At 39.4% G+C, this 20,165-nt stretch overlaps 1 protein-coding gene across 1 annotated transcript; it reads left to right on the top strand.

Annotated features, from left to right (window-relative positions):
* The first annotated feature begins 6,010 nt into the window (after nucleotides 1-6,010).
* LOC134666048 (cytochrome P450 4C1-like) lies at nucleotides 6,011-18,366 on the top strand. The gene is made up of 10 exons (XM_063523154.1): nucleotides 6,011-6,376; nucleotides 9,047-9,136; nucleotides 10,284-10,394; nucleotides 11,038-11,223; nucleotides 11,627-11,823; nucleotides 12,506-12,566; nucleotides 12,696-12,897; nucleotides 14,107-14,258; nucleotides 14,727-14,912; nucleotides 16,723-18,366. Exons 1-10 carry the CDS (start codon nucleotides 6,217-6,219, stop codon nucleotides 16,917-16,919), a joined length of 1,542 nt encoding a protein of 513 aa, XP_063379224.1. The 5' UTR covers nucleotides 6,011-6,216; the 3' UTR covers nucleotides 16,920-18,366.
* Nucleotides 18,367-20,165: the final 1,799 nt, after the last annotated feature.

Below are 20,165 nucleotides of genomic sequence, written 5' to 3'. Positions count from 1 at the left end.
GATTCGTTAATTGCTCTGACGTCCATAGCCGATAAAGAGAAACAACAAACTTTGTATTGTTTTTTAGGTATCAATTACCTAAAATTTGTTAGATTATCTACGAAGAGCCCTGTCATATCTATAATTTGTGTAGGACTGTAGACTAGGTAGCTTCTTTCGATCCTCGACCCAAAGCGACGTTCGGATGGACGCCAGGAGGGTAGCTAAATGAATGATCTGCCAGCCTAGCCAAGGTTACAATCGCTATCGCTTCGACAACGAAAAGCATTTTACAGTACATATGGTCCTATTTTTCCGCACTAGTGCGTAAAATAGCACTTTTCGTGCGATGTCAAAAGTTTAAAGGGCCATATGTACTGTAAAACGTTGTACGATACACGTGCGAATAGGTAATTCGCAACTCGTGTCGATTTAAAACTCCCTTCGGTCGTGTTTTAATTTACCGCCACTCGTTTCGAATTTCCACTTTTTCGCACTTGTATCGTCAATAACTAATGTCTCTCCATCACTCTTCCATATTAGTGCGACAGTCGGCTCGATTCGGGAAATGAATTAGACACTCACTAGATATGAAATAGTCAAGATATGTGACGTTCCACTGCAAAAGGTACCTTATGGCGGTTGGTGCCGCGATTCGAGAAATGAATTAGAGATTCACTAATAAATATGAAATAGTGAAGATATGTGACGTTCCACGGAAAAAGGTACCTAATGGCGACCGGCGCTTACGTCGCATAGTGCCGCAATAATAATAGCGTAAGCGCCAACCGCCATAAGGTACCTTTACCAGTGGGAGGTGGGACGTCACATATCTTTACTATATCGTATCTAGTTAATCTCTAATTCATTTCCCGAATCGCGCCGAGTGACAGTTACGTTTCGATCGCTACGGAGCGTAAGCGATTGGCATATTGGCTACGCGGCCTGGTGGCCTATGCCTATGGCCTACCTAACCATAAGGAAGATAGCTCGCAGACGTGACCTTGGCCTAATTTAGGAAAATGGAGGAAGATTGGTAGGTAAGAGAAAGGAAACAAACATATATATCACGCAAAATAGGCGCAAGACGTCGAGTTGCGGAATATCGCCCGAACTACAATACAATACAAGGAAACAAACCAAATCCTGCCTAGCAGCTTACTTATCGCGGGAGCGTCATGGTCGACTTTATTTAGACTAGGGCTGATTTAGACGATGCGAGAATTCGCATGCGAGTTTCATATCATTGCGGGTTTTGATTGGTCGGTTTAATTGGACGCAATCAACAGTCCGCAATGTTACTAAAATCGCATGCGAGTTCGCGCGTCGTCTAAATCAGCCGAGACGCATTTCGAAATTACCGAAGGAGATAGGTACGTGTAATAAAAATACCTATACTTGACCATTAGAGAATAAAAGCTTAGCTTGACACCTTGTTCGCATAGATATTAAAGATTGGTCTTGCGTATTTTATAGTTTTGTAAGCTTAAATATTTCGTGGAAACGAGACCATGACCGACCTTACTGATGCAATCCAAAATGTATAAGGAAAACAAATAAAAAATATATTCGTTCATGTGACGCCATCTATTGCTTTGTGTTGAGTCTTTCATGACTGACTTAAACTTCGCTAAGTAACAAATATTACTTAAGAGATCACTCTTTAGTTGTGACTTTGTGAGCCCTGTGAGCCCACCATTTGTTTCAATTTAAGTTTGCGTATTCCACTTTTGTCATGAAATAAATATAATATATTGTATTGTCTGTGATAAGATCGCTCTATTCATACATAACTAGCAATAAGATTATAGAGTAAGCGTTAAATGGACTGACCTCAAGAGTTCCTATATAATTTTACGATTGATTAGTTCTTAACAACGTCAGAGTCAGACCGTTGTCTGTTAAGTCATCGTCGTCCTAACCTAACATGTCCCGCGTATTTAACCTCTCAAGTCCCAGAGTCATTTCTGCAGATGTGGATTTGGAACCTTCTTTTATTCCATTATAGTTCAAAATTCGAGTTGATTATGTCCTTTTAAAAGGACGTCGGGACTTAGAAAGCCCGGGGATAGACAGGGCGTTAAAGTTTTTTTCTCAAACATGCAATGCAATATTGATGTTATGTTCCTTATAATAGGCTGCGAAGTATGACGTTTCAGGTTCGGCTAGGACAAGAGGTATTTAATGGAATTTCATACAAATCTTGCAGGCCTAGGCCGGCAAAGTCCTCTTTTTTAATTTCCATTTCACAGATATTTGTGACACAGCATCGTGGCATTCAGCCATTAAAAAAAACTAGAGGCAGTATTTGCTTTATGGTTCGTAATGACACTCTACCACTACGCCTATAAAAAGAAACAAAAACAATGTTTGCTACAATTTGCAGTTTTATTTGTATAAAATCAACATGAACTTAATAAATAATACATTATTAACCAAATTCTGTAATTTTAAATTATAAATTTAACTACACAAATAAATACATTTAAAATATTTCATCTAAACGTTAGCGGTAAAAAGGTCTACTCAAACACGCGTAGTTATTTTTTTAAATTGTTATGGAGGCAAAGTTGAAAAATTTTCATTCTGTATTTCTGTTTTATTGGTGGGTAAATAAAGGTGCGTTGTTGATTGTTTTTACTTTAATATGAGTCCCGACAAAATAATGAAATTAATTTTAATTGTAATCGTAGGAGTTGGAATTGGCAGCGTAACCAGAATTGATTTTAAATAACTTGCTGTCTCTGCCGCCAAGTCAAAGACGAAGTATCTATATGGTTGCTTATGGCAATTTTATTATTTTAGAATCTAAGAAAAATGGCTTACAGTTTATTAGAAACAGTTTTGTGGCATATTTTAAAGAAATGAAAGTAACTACAAAATCGTGAACACTGTGGAAATTATACTTATTTTCTCCATGCATAAAGCAACGATGTATGTGAAACATGAGATCAACATGAAAGACTATGTAAACTTATGTGACGAAAACGACAGTCAGACGGATACAAGGCGAAAAAATCAAAGATACATGAAAATATACGGGTAGTAAAAATACACGACTCGTGTAAAACATACGCGTGATAAAGATATAGGTACGTGTTAGTTATATTTTGGGTGTAGTTTACTTTTAGTTTTTTCTATAAATAAAACTTGGGTTTCGTGGATTTTTTATTTTATTTATTTCATTGCATGTTTGAGAAAAGCACTATACATACCTCGGCGGGAAATGGGGTTGCCCGCGCTCAGACCTATCCGGCCTCGCTTCGCTCGGCCGTCTATATGTCTTCGGCCGGCAACCCCTTTTGTCCCGGCCTCTGTAGTAATGTACTATTAAATTTTCGGATTTTATCCAAAAGGCTTGGGTAATACTATTTTCTCAAAAATGGACGGCAAAGTCGACTTTGCCGTCTAAAAAATAGATCGCGAAGCGCGTAGTTTATGGTCAGTCAAAAATTAAAAAGTTAAAAACATTGCAGTCTCGATTTTGGGACTGCAATGTTGCATACAAATTCCATTATTTGTCGAATTCCAAATTTTTTAAAAGTTGAAATGACCATATCAAATGAAGGCACAGGCCCATTAAACAGCCAAACAGATGATTAGTACCGCGACTATTTAGATGTCTCAAATAGGTTGGCGTATTTTCGGCAGAAAAATACACTTCTATTTTTTTATTAAAAAAAATAAAAAGGCGGCAAGGACTTTTTTCTGTCAAAATATATATGTAAGAACGTTGCTTTTGTAAAATATTTCTATGATATTTATATTTCTTGCACCATTTTTGAGAAAAGCACTATATATGACTCGGCTGGAAGGCTACTTGCTGGCTTCGGATTCAATTAAACGGACTCCCAAGGTCGTCCGTTTAAAACGAATCCTCAGCCTGCAAGTAGCTACTTCCGAGCCTCGACAATAATGTACTATTATGTACCAGGGTAAACTTGACTTTAGTGAACCTTCTAGCATTACCCGTAACCTACTCGGAAAACAAAATTTGTCATAGAACAGACGCGAAATTCAAAGTTTATATAGAAGATCAGCGCATTGCGCCTACTTTTTTCACTATTTTTAATTTACCTACTAATTAAGCTGGCTTGCCAGAGTATTGCAGGTCGATATGTCGTAATACAAAAGAGTAGTTCACGGAGCTCTTGTTTCTGCCTTATTTCGCTTAATTGCGAGTAGGTATGGGTATTATTTAGTAATTATGTTGTTACGAGAATAAATATTTCATACAGATTAGGTATAGGCATATCCCGTTCACCATAGATTATTACGAGTAACATAGCAAAGAGCAGGTTATTGGACAAAGAAAACGCCAAGGAGAGCGATCTACCCTATGTTGTACTCAATTTAATTATATACTTGTATTTTTTTTATCCGAATTTGCTATTAAGTATACATAGTTATTTATTTATTGAATTAAATAATGTTGAATTGTATTTACAAGTATTTACATGTACTTAATGTACAGTATGTAAACTAACGAAAAACATTTACTCAAACCCGTTAATGTGTAGGTCACACTGAGCAATTTTTACTATGGTACCGACCTAGAAATCGCGAAAAAAAAATTTGGTTGTTTCATACATTTTGTGGTCTAGCATTGAATTTTCTATGGGAGAGTCAATTTTTTTTCGCGATTTCGGGGTTGGTACCATAGCATAAGTTACTTAGTGTGACCCATTCATTAACGGGCTTGAATAAATGTTTTTCGTTAATTTACATACTGTATATTAATATTTTCAGTTTTTTATGCCGCCACTATTGTAGGTACCTACCTACTATTTTACCTACTTACATGCATAGGTGAGCAAAGAATGGCTATTTGCTATATTTAAATAGATTTTAAAACGGACTAAGGCATATTTATGTTTATAATAATACTTATACACCGTGTTTTTTTTGATATCCGTTAATTTCAAGGGTGCATTCCTGAGCTTAAATTAAGTAACTTTCTCAAAGACACCGATATTCTAATTAACTCCATTTCGGAGATAATCAATAATTTATTTTTTTCTTATAAAGCCTCTACAAGAGTGTACACTTGCCTTAGGGCCGGTTTACATATTGGTTAGTGTTTAGAATGAGTTCATACATTTGCTACTAAACTTAAGTACAATCTCGGTCGATCGATGTTCGAAATGACATTGATATGTCACAGATTTCAATTGTTTGGTTGAGTTAAATGTAATGCCCGTATTACAACAACGCTATATGCTACATTTAATTACTTTTTAAACTTAATATTTTCTTTTAAAAAAAGCAAAAAAATTTTTTTTTTTTGAAAATTAACTATGCCAATTAGTTCACTTAAACGTTTTTAACCATACCCCGAAGTTAACGAAATTAAATAAAAACACGGTGTATATTGACTGAGCGTAGCAAAGCTAATGTTACAGGATGAACATACACACAACAGGTATACAAAGGTACATAACACCTCCATTTCTAGCAATTTTCCTGCGACGGAGTAGGTATATAATAGACGAAGCTCATAGTGAGCAAAAATGCCCCTATAATGTGCCTATTTACTACATCCACGCAGAATATACTTAAACCCATATATCTTTTTGTCGGAATTAGATCCTTAAAAACGAATAGCTAAGCCTCCACTTCTTTACAATTATAATAATGCCCATTTCGAAGCTGTGCATGTTTTGTTCAAGGACCATCTAAAACGGCAACTAAGTAGTCATTCATTGTTCGCTGCAGTAGTTAAGGGTCATTTAAATGGTTTAACCGTAGCTTCCTAGAGGTCGATTCGAACGTACATTTTGATGTTTACATGATATCATTTGGTTATCCTTCGCACGTCATTTCGCTCATACCTACTTGTTAATGTATTGTCGCGAGCGACACGCGGACGAATGATAACAAAACGACATCATTTTGATGACAAATGAAATGTAATAATTTTGAATTAGCCTCGTAGTGTACGCGCCGTGAACTGAACGACCCCGTCAGAGAATCGGACCGTAAACGTCACCGAAAGGAAAATCCTCATAAAAACATATGTTATGGACATTCGTGATCATTTCACTCTCAGACGTCGATGCACTCGCGCTCCCATTATGCACTATTTTCGAAAGTCGCAAAAGTTGTAGATAGTTTTTAATTTTCGGGCGTTTTTAAAAAGGATATTTGAATTTGAACGAGTTTTTGAAGGATTTGTGAAGAGTGTTTTGGACGATTATTGAACGGATTTTTCGGACTTTTTAAAAGTTTTTGGACACTATGATGATTGTGTGGTTGTTTTTGATTGTGCCGTTGTTGTGGCTGGTGGTGTTCCGCTATCGGAGGCGGAGGATGTACGCGCTCGCCTCCCGCATTACCGGTGGGAAAGAAGAGTTGCCTTTTATTGGGATTACACATAAGTTCACGGGAACCACGGAGGGTTAGTACATTTTTTTTATTTCACTAACATAAACAATACGACACAATAGTATTAGTTAGGTACATATTATAAACAATCAATGCGTAACTAATAGATTCAGCTATAGTCGTGAATTCAGTTATTAGGTATGTTGTTTCGCGAAACTTGTAATATATTCAAAACAACGCTTCGCGCCTATGCCTACATGTTTAAAATATGCCGCTTTTTTCTACTGTCGGAAACGACTTACTGTAGGTACAGAATAACAATTAGATACATTATCTGGGCAAACCCACGTACCTCGGAAAAGTTTGATAACTCTAAAAGTACCTACAGAATAATATTTAGCCAGGAAGCACATTAATATTCGGAGATTTCTAAGTTATTTCGTGGTATTATAAAGAAGAAAATACTTCCTGAAATTTCAATGTCAGCATAACTATTAATTTAGCACCCCTGCCCTGCGTACATATTTGTAGAGATGCTAAGCTAATAATTTAGTTGACTCTACGTTACAAAATAAATACGAATATCTTTGAAATAATCGATAATAACTTGAAGTACCGGACTATACTAACGATATTTTATTTATGCTGTAAGTGCGGTATGATTTTTCAATTATGCTATTATTGTGGAACGACAATGCGCCATTTTCCGAGCGCGCAGTATGCTTAGGCGCAAAATTATACTCGAATTAGGTACTTTCTTTATTTTTTGATACAAAGCGTAAAAGTGAATAAAACTAAGGGACTGTGGAATTACATACTCGTACAGATTTATTTCGAGTGGCGAATTTTAAAATACAAATTACCATTTTTTCGCACTTGTATCGTAAATAACTGTTACACGCGTCACACAGAGGAGAAACGAACATTCGTCTTCTCGCTGAACCTCAAACATTCATCAATTATTTATTTGTCGCTTTTCGGTGAAGGAAACCACCGTGAGGAATAGACTAAATCCGCGTAAGAGACTAATGGGTTGAAAGGTCAGGTGGCAGTCGCTTTAGTTAAAACTAGCGCATCTGCAATTTCTTAGGATTATAGTTCGTTTTTGTAGCATTAGAAAGAAGGTAAGCGATTTTGACAAGTCTTTTAATAGAAAAACACTTTTTTAAAATCAGTAACTACTTATTGCTCATGAAACCAGAATAATATAAAAGATCGTATTAGATTCATAAGTTGTTACAATATTTGCCGTGACTTATTTTAAAACGTATTTTTCAATTAAAATACACATCAAGATTGTTTACCTTATTTCTAATGGTAAAAAAACTATACTAACTATAGTTGCCAACCCATGGTTTCCGTGAGCTGTGGCACAAAGACGAAATAATGCTAGAATCTTTTTCCTAGGATTTATGAGAATATTAACTTTCATTGCCATATTCTGTGAGGTGAATTTTGAAGTAGGCATACTCGTATACCTGTTCTGTGTATGTAGACCGGATCTACTTATTGTCTACTTTGCTTCGTAACGTAAGATACTGTAAAACTAAGGTCCAAAAGTGACTCAACTATTTTCCTATTTATTTATTTTACTAAAATTACTGGTATTAATACTTAACTTTATTACGTAGACCATACCTATTGTAGTACATTTGAGTGGTTTCACGGTATTTCTGTATGCGTTCATATTGTAGGTATTCTTGTTGCCAAATTGTACCTACCTATTGCAAAACATATAATTTGCATTAAATGACCGGGGTATGATAATTGATAATAAAACATTATAGGTACCTATTCAGTATTACCTATAATATAAATTCACCTTGTAGAGTATGGGCAAAGGGTAAAAAACACCATAAACAAAGAATGGAAAACCTAATTTTAAATGAACTGCAACATTGATATTAAATAACAAAGTTTCGTAATAATGCCACGTAACATAACAAATAACCGTTCAATATTTATTGACCGCAAATTATAGCTGTTGGTGGATCATTGAATAACTAGGAGTCGTGACAAATGTATCATATCATATCAATAATTGTGGTTGCGTCAGAATAAACCAGTGGCAACAAATAGAAGGCTTTACTAGAGCTTAAAAATTATCCCACGTATATTGTGCCGTCAGCGATTCAACTTTACTACTACGCGCAGTTTGATGTACATGAAGATGTCGATGAAGATATACACATACGTATAGAATTTTATTTTTATCATCATCATCATCATCTCAGCCATAAGACGTCCACTGCTGAACATAGGCCTCGTCTTGGACCTCCATTCGTACCGGTTGGAAGCGACCTGCATCCAGCGTCTTCCGGCGGCCTTAACAAGGTCGTCCGTCCATCTTGTGGGTGGACGTCCTTGCTAGTCCGTGGTCTCCACTCGAGCACTTTTCAACGAGCTATGTAGAGGGCTATGCTCGGAGTTTCTCTGCGTGATCGAATCAGAAATGAGGAGATCCGTAGACGATCTAAAGTCACCGACATAGCCTACCGGATTAGCAAGCTGAAGTGGCAATGGGCAGGCCACATTGCGCGCAGAGAAAATGGCCGATGGGGTCGAAAAGTGGTCGAATTTTATTTTAGGCAATTAAAATTTTGTGTGACCAGTCACAACTTTTTTAATAGCAGGAAATTGTGTATTGGGTAATACTCGTATTCACAGCTGCAGGGTTAGGCGGGGTATAATTATATTCGTCTGTCTATCAGTCATGTGGACCACCTGTATATTCTGTTTCCAGATATCATGTCGTCTCTGAAGGACCTGAGTTACACGGCCATGGAAAACGATGGGATGATCAGGGGCTGGCTTGGCCACATACTTTATTTTCGTAAGTATATTTTGTGAGATATTTTTAGGGTTCCGTACCCAAAGGGTAAAACGGGACCCAATTACTAAGACTCTGCTGTCCGTCCGTCCGTCCGTCCGTCTGTCACCAGGCTATATCTCACGAACCGTGATAGCTAGACAGTTGAAATTTTCACAGATGATGTATTTCTGTTGCCGCTATAACAACAAATACTAAAAACAGAATAAAGTAAAAATTTAAGTGGGGCTCCCATACAACAAACGTGATTTTTGACCGAAGTTAAGCAACGTCGGGCGGGGTCAGTACTTGGATGGGTGACCGTTTTCTTTTTGCCTTTTTTTGCATTATGGTACGGAACCCTCCGTGCGCGAGTCCAACTCGCACTTGCCCGGTTTTTTAGACTGAGGTATATTCAGAACTACGTCCCAAAAGTTACGTATCACACAAAAAGAAAAATGTAGAATGCGCTTTTAACCGCAAACTTTTGGCACGTTGTTTGTTCTATCTGCTATTTATTATTATTTTTTACTATACGAGTTTTATACATTAGGGCCCATGTAGACGATGCGAGAACTCGCACGCGAGTTTCATTACATTGCGGGTTTTGATCGATCGGTTGAATTGAACGTAACCAACAGTCCGCAATGTACGAGTACCTAACTAAAATCGCATGCAAGGTCGCGCGCCGTCTAAATCAGCCCTTATGCACATTTATTTATTTTAATACAATTTTATGAAGAAACTGCTTATAATATACAAACAGTAGAATGCTTGAGCTAAGAAGATTTTCCATATCAGGAATCAACTATAAAGGGTGACTCACGTTAGACCGGGTCGTACCCTGGCCGGAGCTTCCGGCGTATCGTTTTCCATGGAAAGCATCACGTGACCTGTCATGTCATAGAAAAGTAAACATGGGAAGCTCCGGCCCGGACACGACCCGGTCTAACGTGAGTCATACTTTATGCTGATGTTTATCCGAGGGACGAAAGCATCCCTATGGGGTTCTTCAAAAAAGTATTGTAGTTACTTCTAACAGGTCAAAACCTATGGAGTTACTGGCATCGATAGGCTACGGTAACCGTTTACCAATAAGAAAAATGTATGCTTGTTTGCCACGTAGTGGTATAAAAAAATATCGTTTACAATTAATCCAATTTTCAAACAGTCGCCCTGGACCCAGTGGACCTTGAAGTGGTGCTGAAAACGTGCTTGGAGAAGGACGACCTGCACCGCTTTCTACGGAAAATTATTGGCTACGGGGCAATATTCGCTCCAGGTACGCATTTTTTTAATATCTATCATGTTTAGAAAAGTTTTTTAATAAGTTATTTGGAATTCGTACCCTTTTTGACTAGTGCCTCAGTCATACCAAAGAGAATTTAGAAAAGAGGTAGACTGTCAAAACAATTTTTATAGGCACAGTAAAATTACTGTCATCATTCGCCCGCCTACCAAAATTTTTAAAACGCCATTTGACTTTGACCCTTGTTGTTTAACTGATATGTGTTAAATTTGTTAAATGTTAAAAAGTGTCACCAATCTACTCGGGTATAGGCCAAAGGTATGGCGCCATCGCTCGAAAAGATGGCACCATACATTTAGCCTATGCTATAGGTTTTTATTCGTAAACACAAAGACAATAGACATACATAGAAAAAACAGTGAAAAAGAAAGTGTCACGAAATGGTCCCATCTCAGCATGTTGCATTTCATTTTCACGTATTTCTTTTCTCATCTGAAGTTCGTCTAAGCTAACTCTGTAGCAACTTTGCACTGACAAAGTGCGGAGGTGTCATTACAAACGTCACAGTTCATTGGATTTTGACGTCTATTGTGGCACTTTCATACATTCAGTTTAAAGTCTAATCAGAGTTAGCTTTGTTCGACTTTACATCAATACTCACTCTTTATGTTTTCAGTTGCCATTTGGAGACCAAGACGGAAGATCCTCGTACCAGCATTCAGTCCGAAGATCGTGGAGGGCTTCGTGCATGTGTTCGCCGAGCAGAGCATGAAGCTGGCTGGCAAGCTGGGCGAGCGGGCTGGCGCGGGCAAGCTCAGCGTGTGGCCGTTCATCAGCTCGTACACGCTTGACTCTGTTTGCGGTATGTCTATAAATAAATGATTATTTTTTGTGAAAGCAGATATGAGCGTGAACGGGCTCACACGAGACGATGCCCAGGATCGCGCAAAATGAAGGAAGGTGGACCCTGGCAATGGAATGGTGGAATGGTGGACCCTGGCCGGGATAACGCTAGGTAGAAGGAGAGTGAATACAAAAATAGGACTTTCAATGCGCCTGGGTTAGCTTTGTTCTTAACTATTCAAAATTTTAAATCGATAGCGTAATTAGTTCTCAAGATATTTAGTTAGCAATGTGCCACAAAGAAGGACGGGCAGAGTCGCACCATAACTTTCTTCTACTATTTTGGTACGGAACCCTGAAAAGACACATATTTTGCCAAATGCATGAATGGGCAAACCAATGATGACTTGATATCCCAACAGAAACCGCGTTCGGCGTGAAGATAAACGCCCAAGACGACGAGAAGTCCCCGTTCCTGGTGGAACTGAACAACATCTTGCAGCTGGTCTGCGAGCGCATCTTCCACTTGTGGCTGCAGCCTGATTGGCTGTACAAGTTCTTCCCGCAGTACCGCAAGCACAAGCACTGTTTGCGAATCTTGCATGGATTCACTAATGACGTAAGTCTTGGGGAAATCATCGTTGTTGTATAATCTATTAATCTCAATAGGAACATGAGGATAATCTCATTATGGTATTTTTATTTAATAACATTTTTACAACTTTATAACAAATCACTAAAACTTATAAATAAAAAATTTGCCCTAAGTCATGGTCCGAAGGTAGGGTGCCCAGAAGGCTGGCCGCATTGCCCCGCTGGATGGCAATGCTGATCCTTTGGGCAAAATATAGGCCAGCCCTCTGGTCACCGGAGGCCTCTATGAGGCGCTTTGATAACTCCCCATAGAGGCGACGCGCGCTAGGTCCCCACGGCCCCATTAATCTCATTTGGTTCAACATATCTGCTGTACATACTTACTGGTGCGGAACACATTGGCTCTTCAAGGTAGTTTGGGCTTTCTGGCCCCATTCGAGTTGAGAATTTCTTATCAATGTAAAACCATCACATCACGACATTATTATTTGAAAGCCAGCAGCCGAAATATGCGGTTTTCCATCACAGGGGAATGCTTCAAGTGCAATAAGGAGTGAAATTCTTAAAAGAATGGTCCTTATCGCACATGAAGCATAAGAACCCGAGAACGGTCTGGCCGCAGCCTGCATAGTCTTTAAAAAAGTAGATCTAAGATCATAACCAAGTAATTATACTTATTCTGTCATATTTTTTTTTCCATTTTGCAGGTTATAATGAAGAAGCGAGAAGAATTAAAAGCGGCACGTCTTGAGACACAACGTGAATTCGGTACATTATTTATATCAAAGAATAAAACACTAATTTATATTTTTAGACAGTGGTTAGGTAGTGTTGGATCCTGAAAAAAAAAACGAAATTAACTACCTAATCTTAGTTAACAAGAATTGTATTTCACAGATCTATCAGATTATTCAAACAAGACGTTCCTGGATCTGCTCATCCACTTTTCCGGCGGCGAGAAGGGTTACAGCGACATGGAGCTGCGTGAAGAGATTCTGACCCTGACCATCGCGGCCACCGACACGTCGGCCACGGCCGTCGGGTACACGCTCATGATGATGGCCAAGTACCCGCACATTCAAGAGAAAGTTCTCGAGGAGTAAGTTCAGCTTACGACATCATATTTTAATAGTAGAAATCAGATCTAGGAGTAATAGGTTAGCATGGCAGTATGGGCCTGTAATAAGGTATGAATGTGATGTTAGGGATGAATGTTGATGGACGGAGAGCGGATGTTAGACCCAAAAAACGATGGATGGATTTTGTGAAAGAGGATATCAGAAAAAAAGGAGTGAGTGCTGAGGTGAGGACAGATAGAGGAGGATGCATGAGAAAAACATGTTGTGCCGACCCCACATAACGTGAGATAAGGGTAGAGTCGGACCAAGCTAAACTTACAGACTTTACAGTCTCGGAGTTTACAGTTATAGTGTGAAAGCCCCCATAAAAGCTAAAATCCCTGTGAAAATAATACACTTATTGTGCAATCCCATAGTTTCCACTTCACCTTAAACGGACTACGCGTCATTTCACGTCACATGTTTTAGTTGCGCACTAATCAAGTTTCGAGCAACTTAGTTGTGTCGTCACACGACTACACATACGATCGCTGTGACGTTCGATTACCCATTCATATCGACATAAAGGATGACTCACGCTAGACCGGGCCGAGCCCATCAGGCCGAGGCGTCCGACATGTCATTAGGGTTCCGTACCCAAAGGGTAAAACGGGACCCTATTACTAAGACTTCGCTGTCGGTCCGTCCTTCCGTCCGTCCGTCCGTCTGTCACCAGGCTGTATCTCACGAACCGTGATAGCTAGACAGTTGAAATTTTCACAGATGATGTATTTCTGTTGCCGCTATAACAACAAATACTAAAAACAGAATAAAATAAAGATTTAAATGAGGCTCCCATACAACAAACGTGAATTTTGACCAAAGTTAAGCAACGTCGGGACTGGTCAGTACTTGGATGGGTGACCGTTTTTTTTGCTTTGTTTTTTTTTTGCATTACAGTACGGAACCCTTCGTGCGCGAGTCCGACTCGCACTTGCCCGGTTTTTTTATGACGGCTGATCGGTGATCACGTGGTGCTTTCCATAGAAAACGAAGCGCCGGAAGCTCTGTCCCGGTCTAGCGTGAGTCATTCTTTAACCATTAACCCTTTGAACACCACGCCTACTGTGTGTGGCGCGTCATCGTGAACCTTGTCGGAATTCACAAAGGTCGAAATTGGGCTGTAGCTCATCTTTGGCGGTCAGTGGGTTAAACGATATTCTTCGATTTATGGAGTGGTTTACCTCCAGGCTTGACGAAGTGTTCGGAGACTCGGACCGACTCTTCGAGAAGGAGGACCTGCTTCGTCTGAAGTACTTGGAGCGCGTCATCAAGGAGACGCTGAGGCTGTTCCCGCCCGTGCCCTTCATCATCAGGAAGGTTGAGGAAGAAATTACGTTGCGTAAGTCACTTCATTTTGTTATAACCTTTAATTTTACACTTAGATATTTTTTCCCTTGACGGGCTCTGCCTCAGGGCTCTGCAGAAGAAACGGCTTGATGGCTTATATTGAAGTAAAGTAAACATTCTTTATTTAACCACAAGATAAAACAATTCATAGCAGACTTATAATCATCATAAAGGTAGCAACTAAACTATCCCTTTCAATAGGAATAGTAGTAGTAGGGTAATTAGTAGAAAAATATTTCTTAGATTTGTCTAAAACTGTCGTTTGGGCATTCCATCAAAAGGTCAACTCTTGTCAGCAATGTGACGCGTATCGTCAAGCAATATAGTGGGTTGCAACCATAACAAACTATTTCCAAACAATTGTAAAATCTGGCTATTAAATTTAATGTTATCAAATGTTACATCTTAGCTTTATCAATACACGTACACTTTCTGTATTTGCATCTATTTGTTCATGTAGCCTCGGGTCGGATGCTGCCCGCCGGCTCAGGCGTGGTGGTGTCCATCTGGGGCACGCACCGGAACCCGAAGTACTGGGGTCCGGACGCGGAGAGGTTTGACCCGGACCGCTTCTTGCCAGAGCGGTTTAACCTCAAACACCCGTGCGCCTTCATGCCATTTAGCAGCGGGCCGAGGAACTGCATTGGTGAGTTTAATAAAGATAATATCATATTATGCGTGTTCCTAGCGTTGTTCCGGAAATTTACCGGGGGGGGGGGGGGGGGGAACCTGTGTTCTCTAACGATACTGGTGTAGTGGTCTTCATCAGGGGTACGCACCCGTAACCCGAGGTACTGGGGTCCGGACGCGGAGAGGTTTGACCCGGACCGCTTCTTGCCAGAGCGGTTTAACCTCAAACACCCGTGCGCCTTCATGCCTTTCAGCAGCGGGCCGAGGAACTGCATTGGTGAGTTTAATAAAGATAATATCATATTATGCGTGTTCCTAGCGTTGTTCCGGAAATTTACCGGGAGGGGGGGGGGACCTGGGTTCTCTAACGATACTGGTGTAGTGGTCTTCATCAGGGGCACGCACCCGTAACCCGAAGTACTGGGGTCCGGACGCGGAGTAGTTTGACCCGGACCGCTTCTTGCCGGAGCGGTTTAACCTCAAACACCCGTGCGTCTTCATGCCATTTAGCAGCGGGCCGAGGAACTGCATTGGTAAGCTTAATACTTACCATCATTTACCCAACAGTGCTGTCCCAGCATTTTGCCAAGCAAAACAAAATTTGCCCTCAACCAGGCGTGGCTCACTCACGATTTCGTCGCTTTGCAACAGGTAGCTAAATGTTCCGTTCCACACCAATTTTGGTGGCTAGCCATAAGCCGCGCGTGGCGCTGTCGCCACCTAGCGGCCATATCTGTCCTGATCGTAACAGACGCGTTTTGTTAGAGAGTGAGTCTTCCGTACCTTGTACTATTATTTATTCTGTGCCTCAACATACCCACTGTAACAATCTAAAAAATAATAGACTAATTAGTGTACACTTGTAGAATAATTCTTATTTTTCGCCAAAGAATTATGCAAGCGCACGGTGTCCGTGAAAAAACAAACATTATAGGGGTCAAACTAATAACTGTTTCAAGATCACGAATGCAGTAAAGTTGCCGTCCGGCCACTTTTTACGTAATTCTTTGACCGCCATATGTAGTAGGCACCGACATTGATACAGTTCTTTAACCTGTACCTATCTAGATTTCGAAAGAGGTGCCCACTTCGTCGGGAACTTCAGAACTCTCTTTTCCTCCAACGAAGGCGTAATTAGAGTGACAGAGAAAAATCCCCGCAATTTGCGAATTTCGGTTTTCGCGGTAGCCGCTCAGTACCTCAAAACTGTACGGAACTGGTAGGATCACTCGTGCGTCTGTCTGTATGTCCGTTGTCATAATCATAAGCATATAAGATCAATTAACCAGTTAAGTTAAAAAATTGGTCTTGGCCCTGAGTATACTTTCACGCCCTTTGGGGTTGAGACTCTTGGCCTGTGGGGAGTTAATAATAAATAATAATGTTTAGTATGAGTATGCAATACTAAATCTGATGTAATTAAAAAAGCAATAATTGCAATGCTAAAACCATTGTTTATGGGGACAACCTTGTTGGTCGCAGGTTACTCGCAGGGCTACATGCGAGTCAGTGACGATGAGGCGCCGGTTACCGAATGCACGCCTTTGCGAAAACCAGTCAGGCAGCAATTGATTATGATTCACACTGGTTTTACAAAAACAATATGCTTAATGTATTACCTACACAAAAGCGATCTTGCTGATCGAAATAGTAATTTTTTTTAGGGACTTAAAAGCTATGTTTGGGGCTTTCTTTCAAGGATTACTCATATGCATACCCAGGAGGTTTTGGTCATCAAAGCTTACCTGCGAGTGCAGTCAGATCAGATGACGACTTCCGATTTTGTACGACAGTCGAATAATAAGTAACCCTTACTTACCCCCCAGGTTACCAGTACGCCCTGATGTCAATCAAGACGGCCCTGTCATCAGTACTCCGGTACAACCGCGTGGTCGGCGACTCGGAGGCGTGCGCCACACCGCAGATCCGCGTCAAGCTTGACGTTATGATGAAGGCCGTCAACGGGTACGAGGTCGCACTGGAGAGGAGAAGACAACCTAAAAGTTGTCAAGAGAAATCATAAGTGTGCGACTATTTCTGGTGTAGACTTGGATGGTTGCTGTGTACTGTGTAGCTTTTGAAAGTGACTCCTGACACCGAAGTTGACAGGTAGAAAGAGTTTCGTTTATGAGTGTTATTTTTCGTAGTGTGTGTAAGTACTTAGAGTGTCTTAGAGGATGACGTGAGGAGGGTGGTGTGTTTTCTCATAGTTATGTGAACGGTAAAATTTTACTTACTTAATTTTATAAGTGTGACTTGGACATGGACATTCATCTTGAAATGGGTTAAGATATACCTTTTGTATGCCTTGGCCTGCTTATACGTATCTACCGCACAGTTTGGATTGTCATTTTTACAATTTCAAGGTTATTAATTCAGTAACAGATATTTGACAAAGGCATACGAAGGGTTAAGATTATAGGAATAGCAGCAGGTGATTTTACTAATGTGAAACAATTTTAGCCTTTAAGTTGGATGGTATTTTTTTTACAAAAAGCTTATTGGTACTTAATGTTTTTAAATTGCAAAAGTTTATATTGTTTCCGGAATCACAAGCCCTTCCGATACTGACACTTGCGCTAAGGTGCATTGGGATAACTTCGAAAACGGTGTAAATTTATAGTTCGTTTTTTTTTAGCATTAGAAATAAGGTAAACATTTTTTTTTATTATTATTATTATGAATGGGCTTACTCATGGCCACAGACTAGCCGAGGCGTAGACGTGGCCTACGATGGAGCGAGCTCGCCCAGAAGGTGCCTGTTCACTCTTGATTTGAAGGTTGCCGGGTTATAAGAACACGGAAATATAGACGCCGGCAAGGAATTCCATTCCTTGGCAGTGCGCATAAGGAAAGTAGAAGCAAAGCGCTTCGTGCGAATTGGTGGTGGTATTGATGTGTCTTTTAATTAAAAAACACATTTTAAAAATAAATTACGCCAAATATGTAACAATTATGAATCTAATACGATCATTTATCTTCTTCTGCTTTCATAAGCAATAGTTACTGATTTAAAAAAAGCGTTTTTCAATTAAAAGACATGTCAAGATCGCTTACCTTCTTGCAAGTTCTTTCTAATTTTAAAAAATACGAACTATAAATATGGAAAATTTCTATGAAACCAGAAGCACTTTATACTTTTGTAACACTTACGCTACTACAACCCTTACCAAGACATTTTGCTTACTGTTGCTACAGTAGATAAAGTGATTCTAGTTTAAGTAGTAGATGTTTGCCATTTTTGAAATTATCCCGCTTTCAAAGTAACCCCAATACAACTTATATTAATTATGCCCTATGCCTTAGAATCCTTAGATAAAATTATAAGGCAGTTATCTGTATAGAGTCGTTGTGTGCTTCTAAGCTTTATTATAATAACTAAATCCTATTATTTATTTATGCCGAGAGGTGTTTCTGTGTTAAATATGCCCTTAGTTGATAAAATGTTGTCAATAAATATTTAATATTGACTGTGTTTTTTTATTTATTCGAAGTTAACTCTGTGACTTTTTTTAATTCTTGGATAAGTGTTCTGTACGTGAACCGTTTATCGCCTGGAATCTCGACTAGCGGTTGAAGATGAAGACCAATGTAATTTCAGTTTTTTTATACTTACAATTTTGCTGACTGTAGGTACATTGTAAAGGTTCCGTTACACAGGCGCGTTTTCTGGGCGGGGCGTGAGCGCTCTATATGTAAATTTAAATTTAAAAGACTATAAGTTATTAAGTCAATAACTAGAGCCTGATGACCCCATAGCCAAGACATTGTTGAGTTTTGCGGGGCTATGACTATTTTTAAGAACAACTCTGTATTTTTATTAAATAAATAATAATAATAAAAGCGGTGCGCCCCGCTCACGCCCTGCCCGGAAAACGCGCCTGTGTGACCAAGCCTTATCTGACTAATTTATTAAAGAACCTATAAAAGACCTTGCCATTTAATGTGAGACCTTTAAAAATATAAATAATTAAGGAAGCTCCATGCCAAAACATGATATCTTCGGGTAATAAATATTAGCAATGTGTACAATGGCAGAGGGTTAAAATAGTTGGCAAAAGTTGCAGTTGCACGGTTGTTTCGACCTTGCACTTCGAGCGTGCGGCCGGCGCATCCATTATAAACATTGGTAATGCTATTATTGTACTGGAATTAGAGTTCCTTTGCTAACAAACTTATAAAACAAACAAGCCGTATATTATACGACTATGGGTTGTGTGTATTGAGGCATAATATTAGGTTAAGTAAGTAGTTATATACTTCCAAGCACCGAGCTGGGACTTCGTTCCATCTCTCGTATTCAAGCATTAGGTACACATAATTATGGTCCTTTGTAAATGAACGCTATTAAATATTTATCATTTAAAATCATTACATAAAAGTAAAATTCCACCAGCCAACATGAGGGAACAACTCTAACTTACTTTGCGAGTCTTGTGGATAAAATGCAACTTTCTCATCAGTTTTTGAATAATAAAGAAAGCCTTTACGAGCAGGTGTGGTGAAAATAACTATTTCTATTTGAAAGGGTAGGTATAGTTCTCACTGGTCCCATTGTCATATTATAAGGATCTGATAATGTGATATTTCATCATCATCATAACTTAAGAGCTTTGCTCTTGTCGGTGGAGCAATCGCCAATCATCTCTTTCTTGTGCCAGTCTTTTAATTTCCACATACGACGCATTATTTTTTATTTGGCTGAGATAAGTGATGGGTTGTAGGAGACCTAGAATCACTTATCTCAGCCAAATGTGATATTTAATTACAAATATTTAGGTACAAGTTTTCCTGAAACGGGTCACAATATTAAGTTTATTCTGCAGGTAGAACCTTTACTAGTGTCACTCTAGAACAATTTAGACGACGCATAGTTTATAGTTCACCTTCAAACTTTAGACCTTTACTTTAATGACGATAAACCATTGACATACATATCTAGGGACTGGCTTTACGGGCAGTAACAATGAGGCATGACAGGGGCCAGTACAGCGGTGTGAAACCGCTGCAACGCGATTGGTTGATGAGTTCGCATCACGCGCGCGATTTGTTCACGTGTTCACATTACGCGCGTTATTGGTCGCCACTAGTTGCGTTAGGCTGCATGATTGGCTGGAATTCGTGAGTAACACCGCTGTACTAGTACCATTTTTAGTGCCCCATTAGCCCGTCCTTAGATATACGTCAATTCGATAAACCGTCTTTGTTGACTTTGCTAGTTGTAAATGGAATTCAGTTCGGATAATTTTAGCATTATTGAGGTAAATTA

The sequence above is a fragment of the Cydia fagiglandana genome, chromosome 7, assembly GCF_963556715.1.
Source record: "Cydia fagiglandana chromosome 7, ilCydFagi1.1, whole genome shotgun sequence".
Taxonomy (NCBI): domain Eukaryota; kingdom Metazoa; phylum Arthropoda; class Insecta; order Lepidoptera; family Tortricidae; genus Cydia; species Cydia fagiglandana.
The sequence above is the reverse complement of the archived record's forward strand: the minus strand, read 5'-3'. Positions and strand labels throughout refer to the sequence as shown.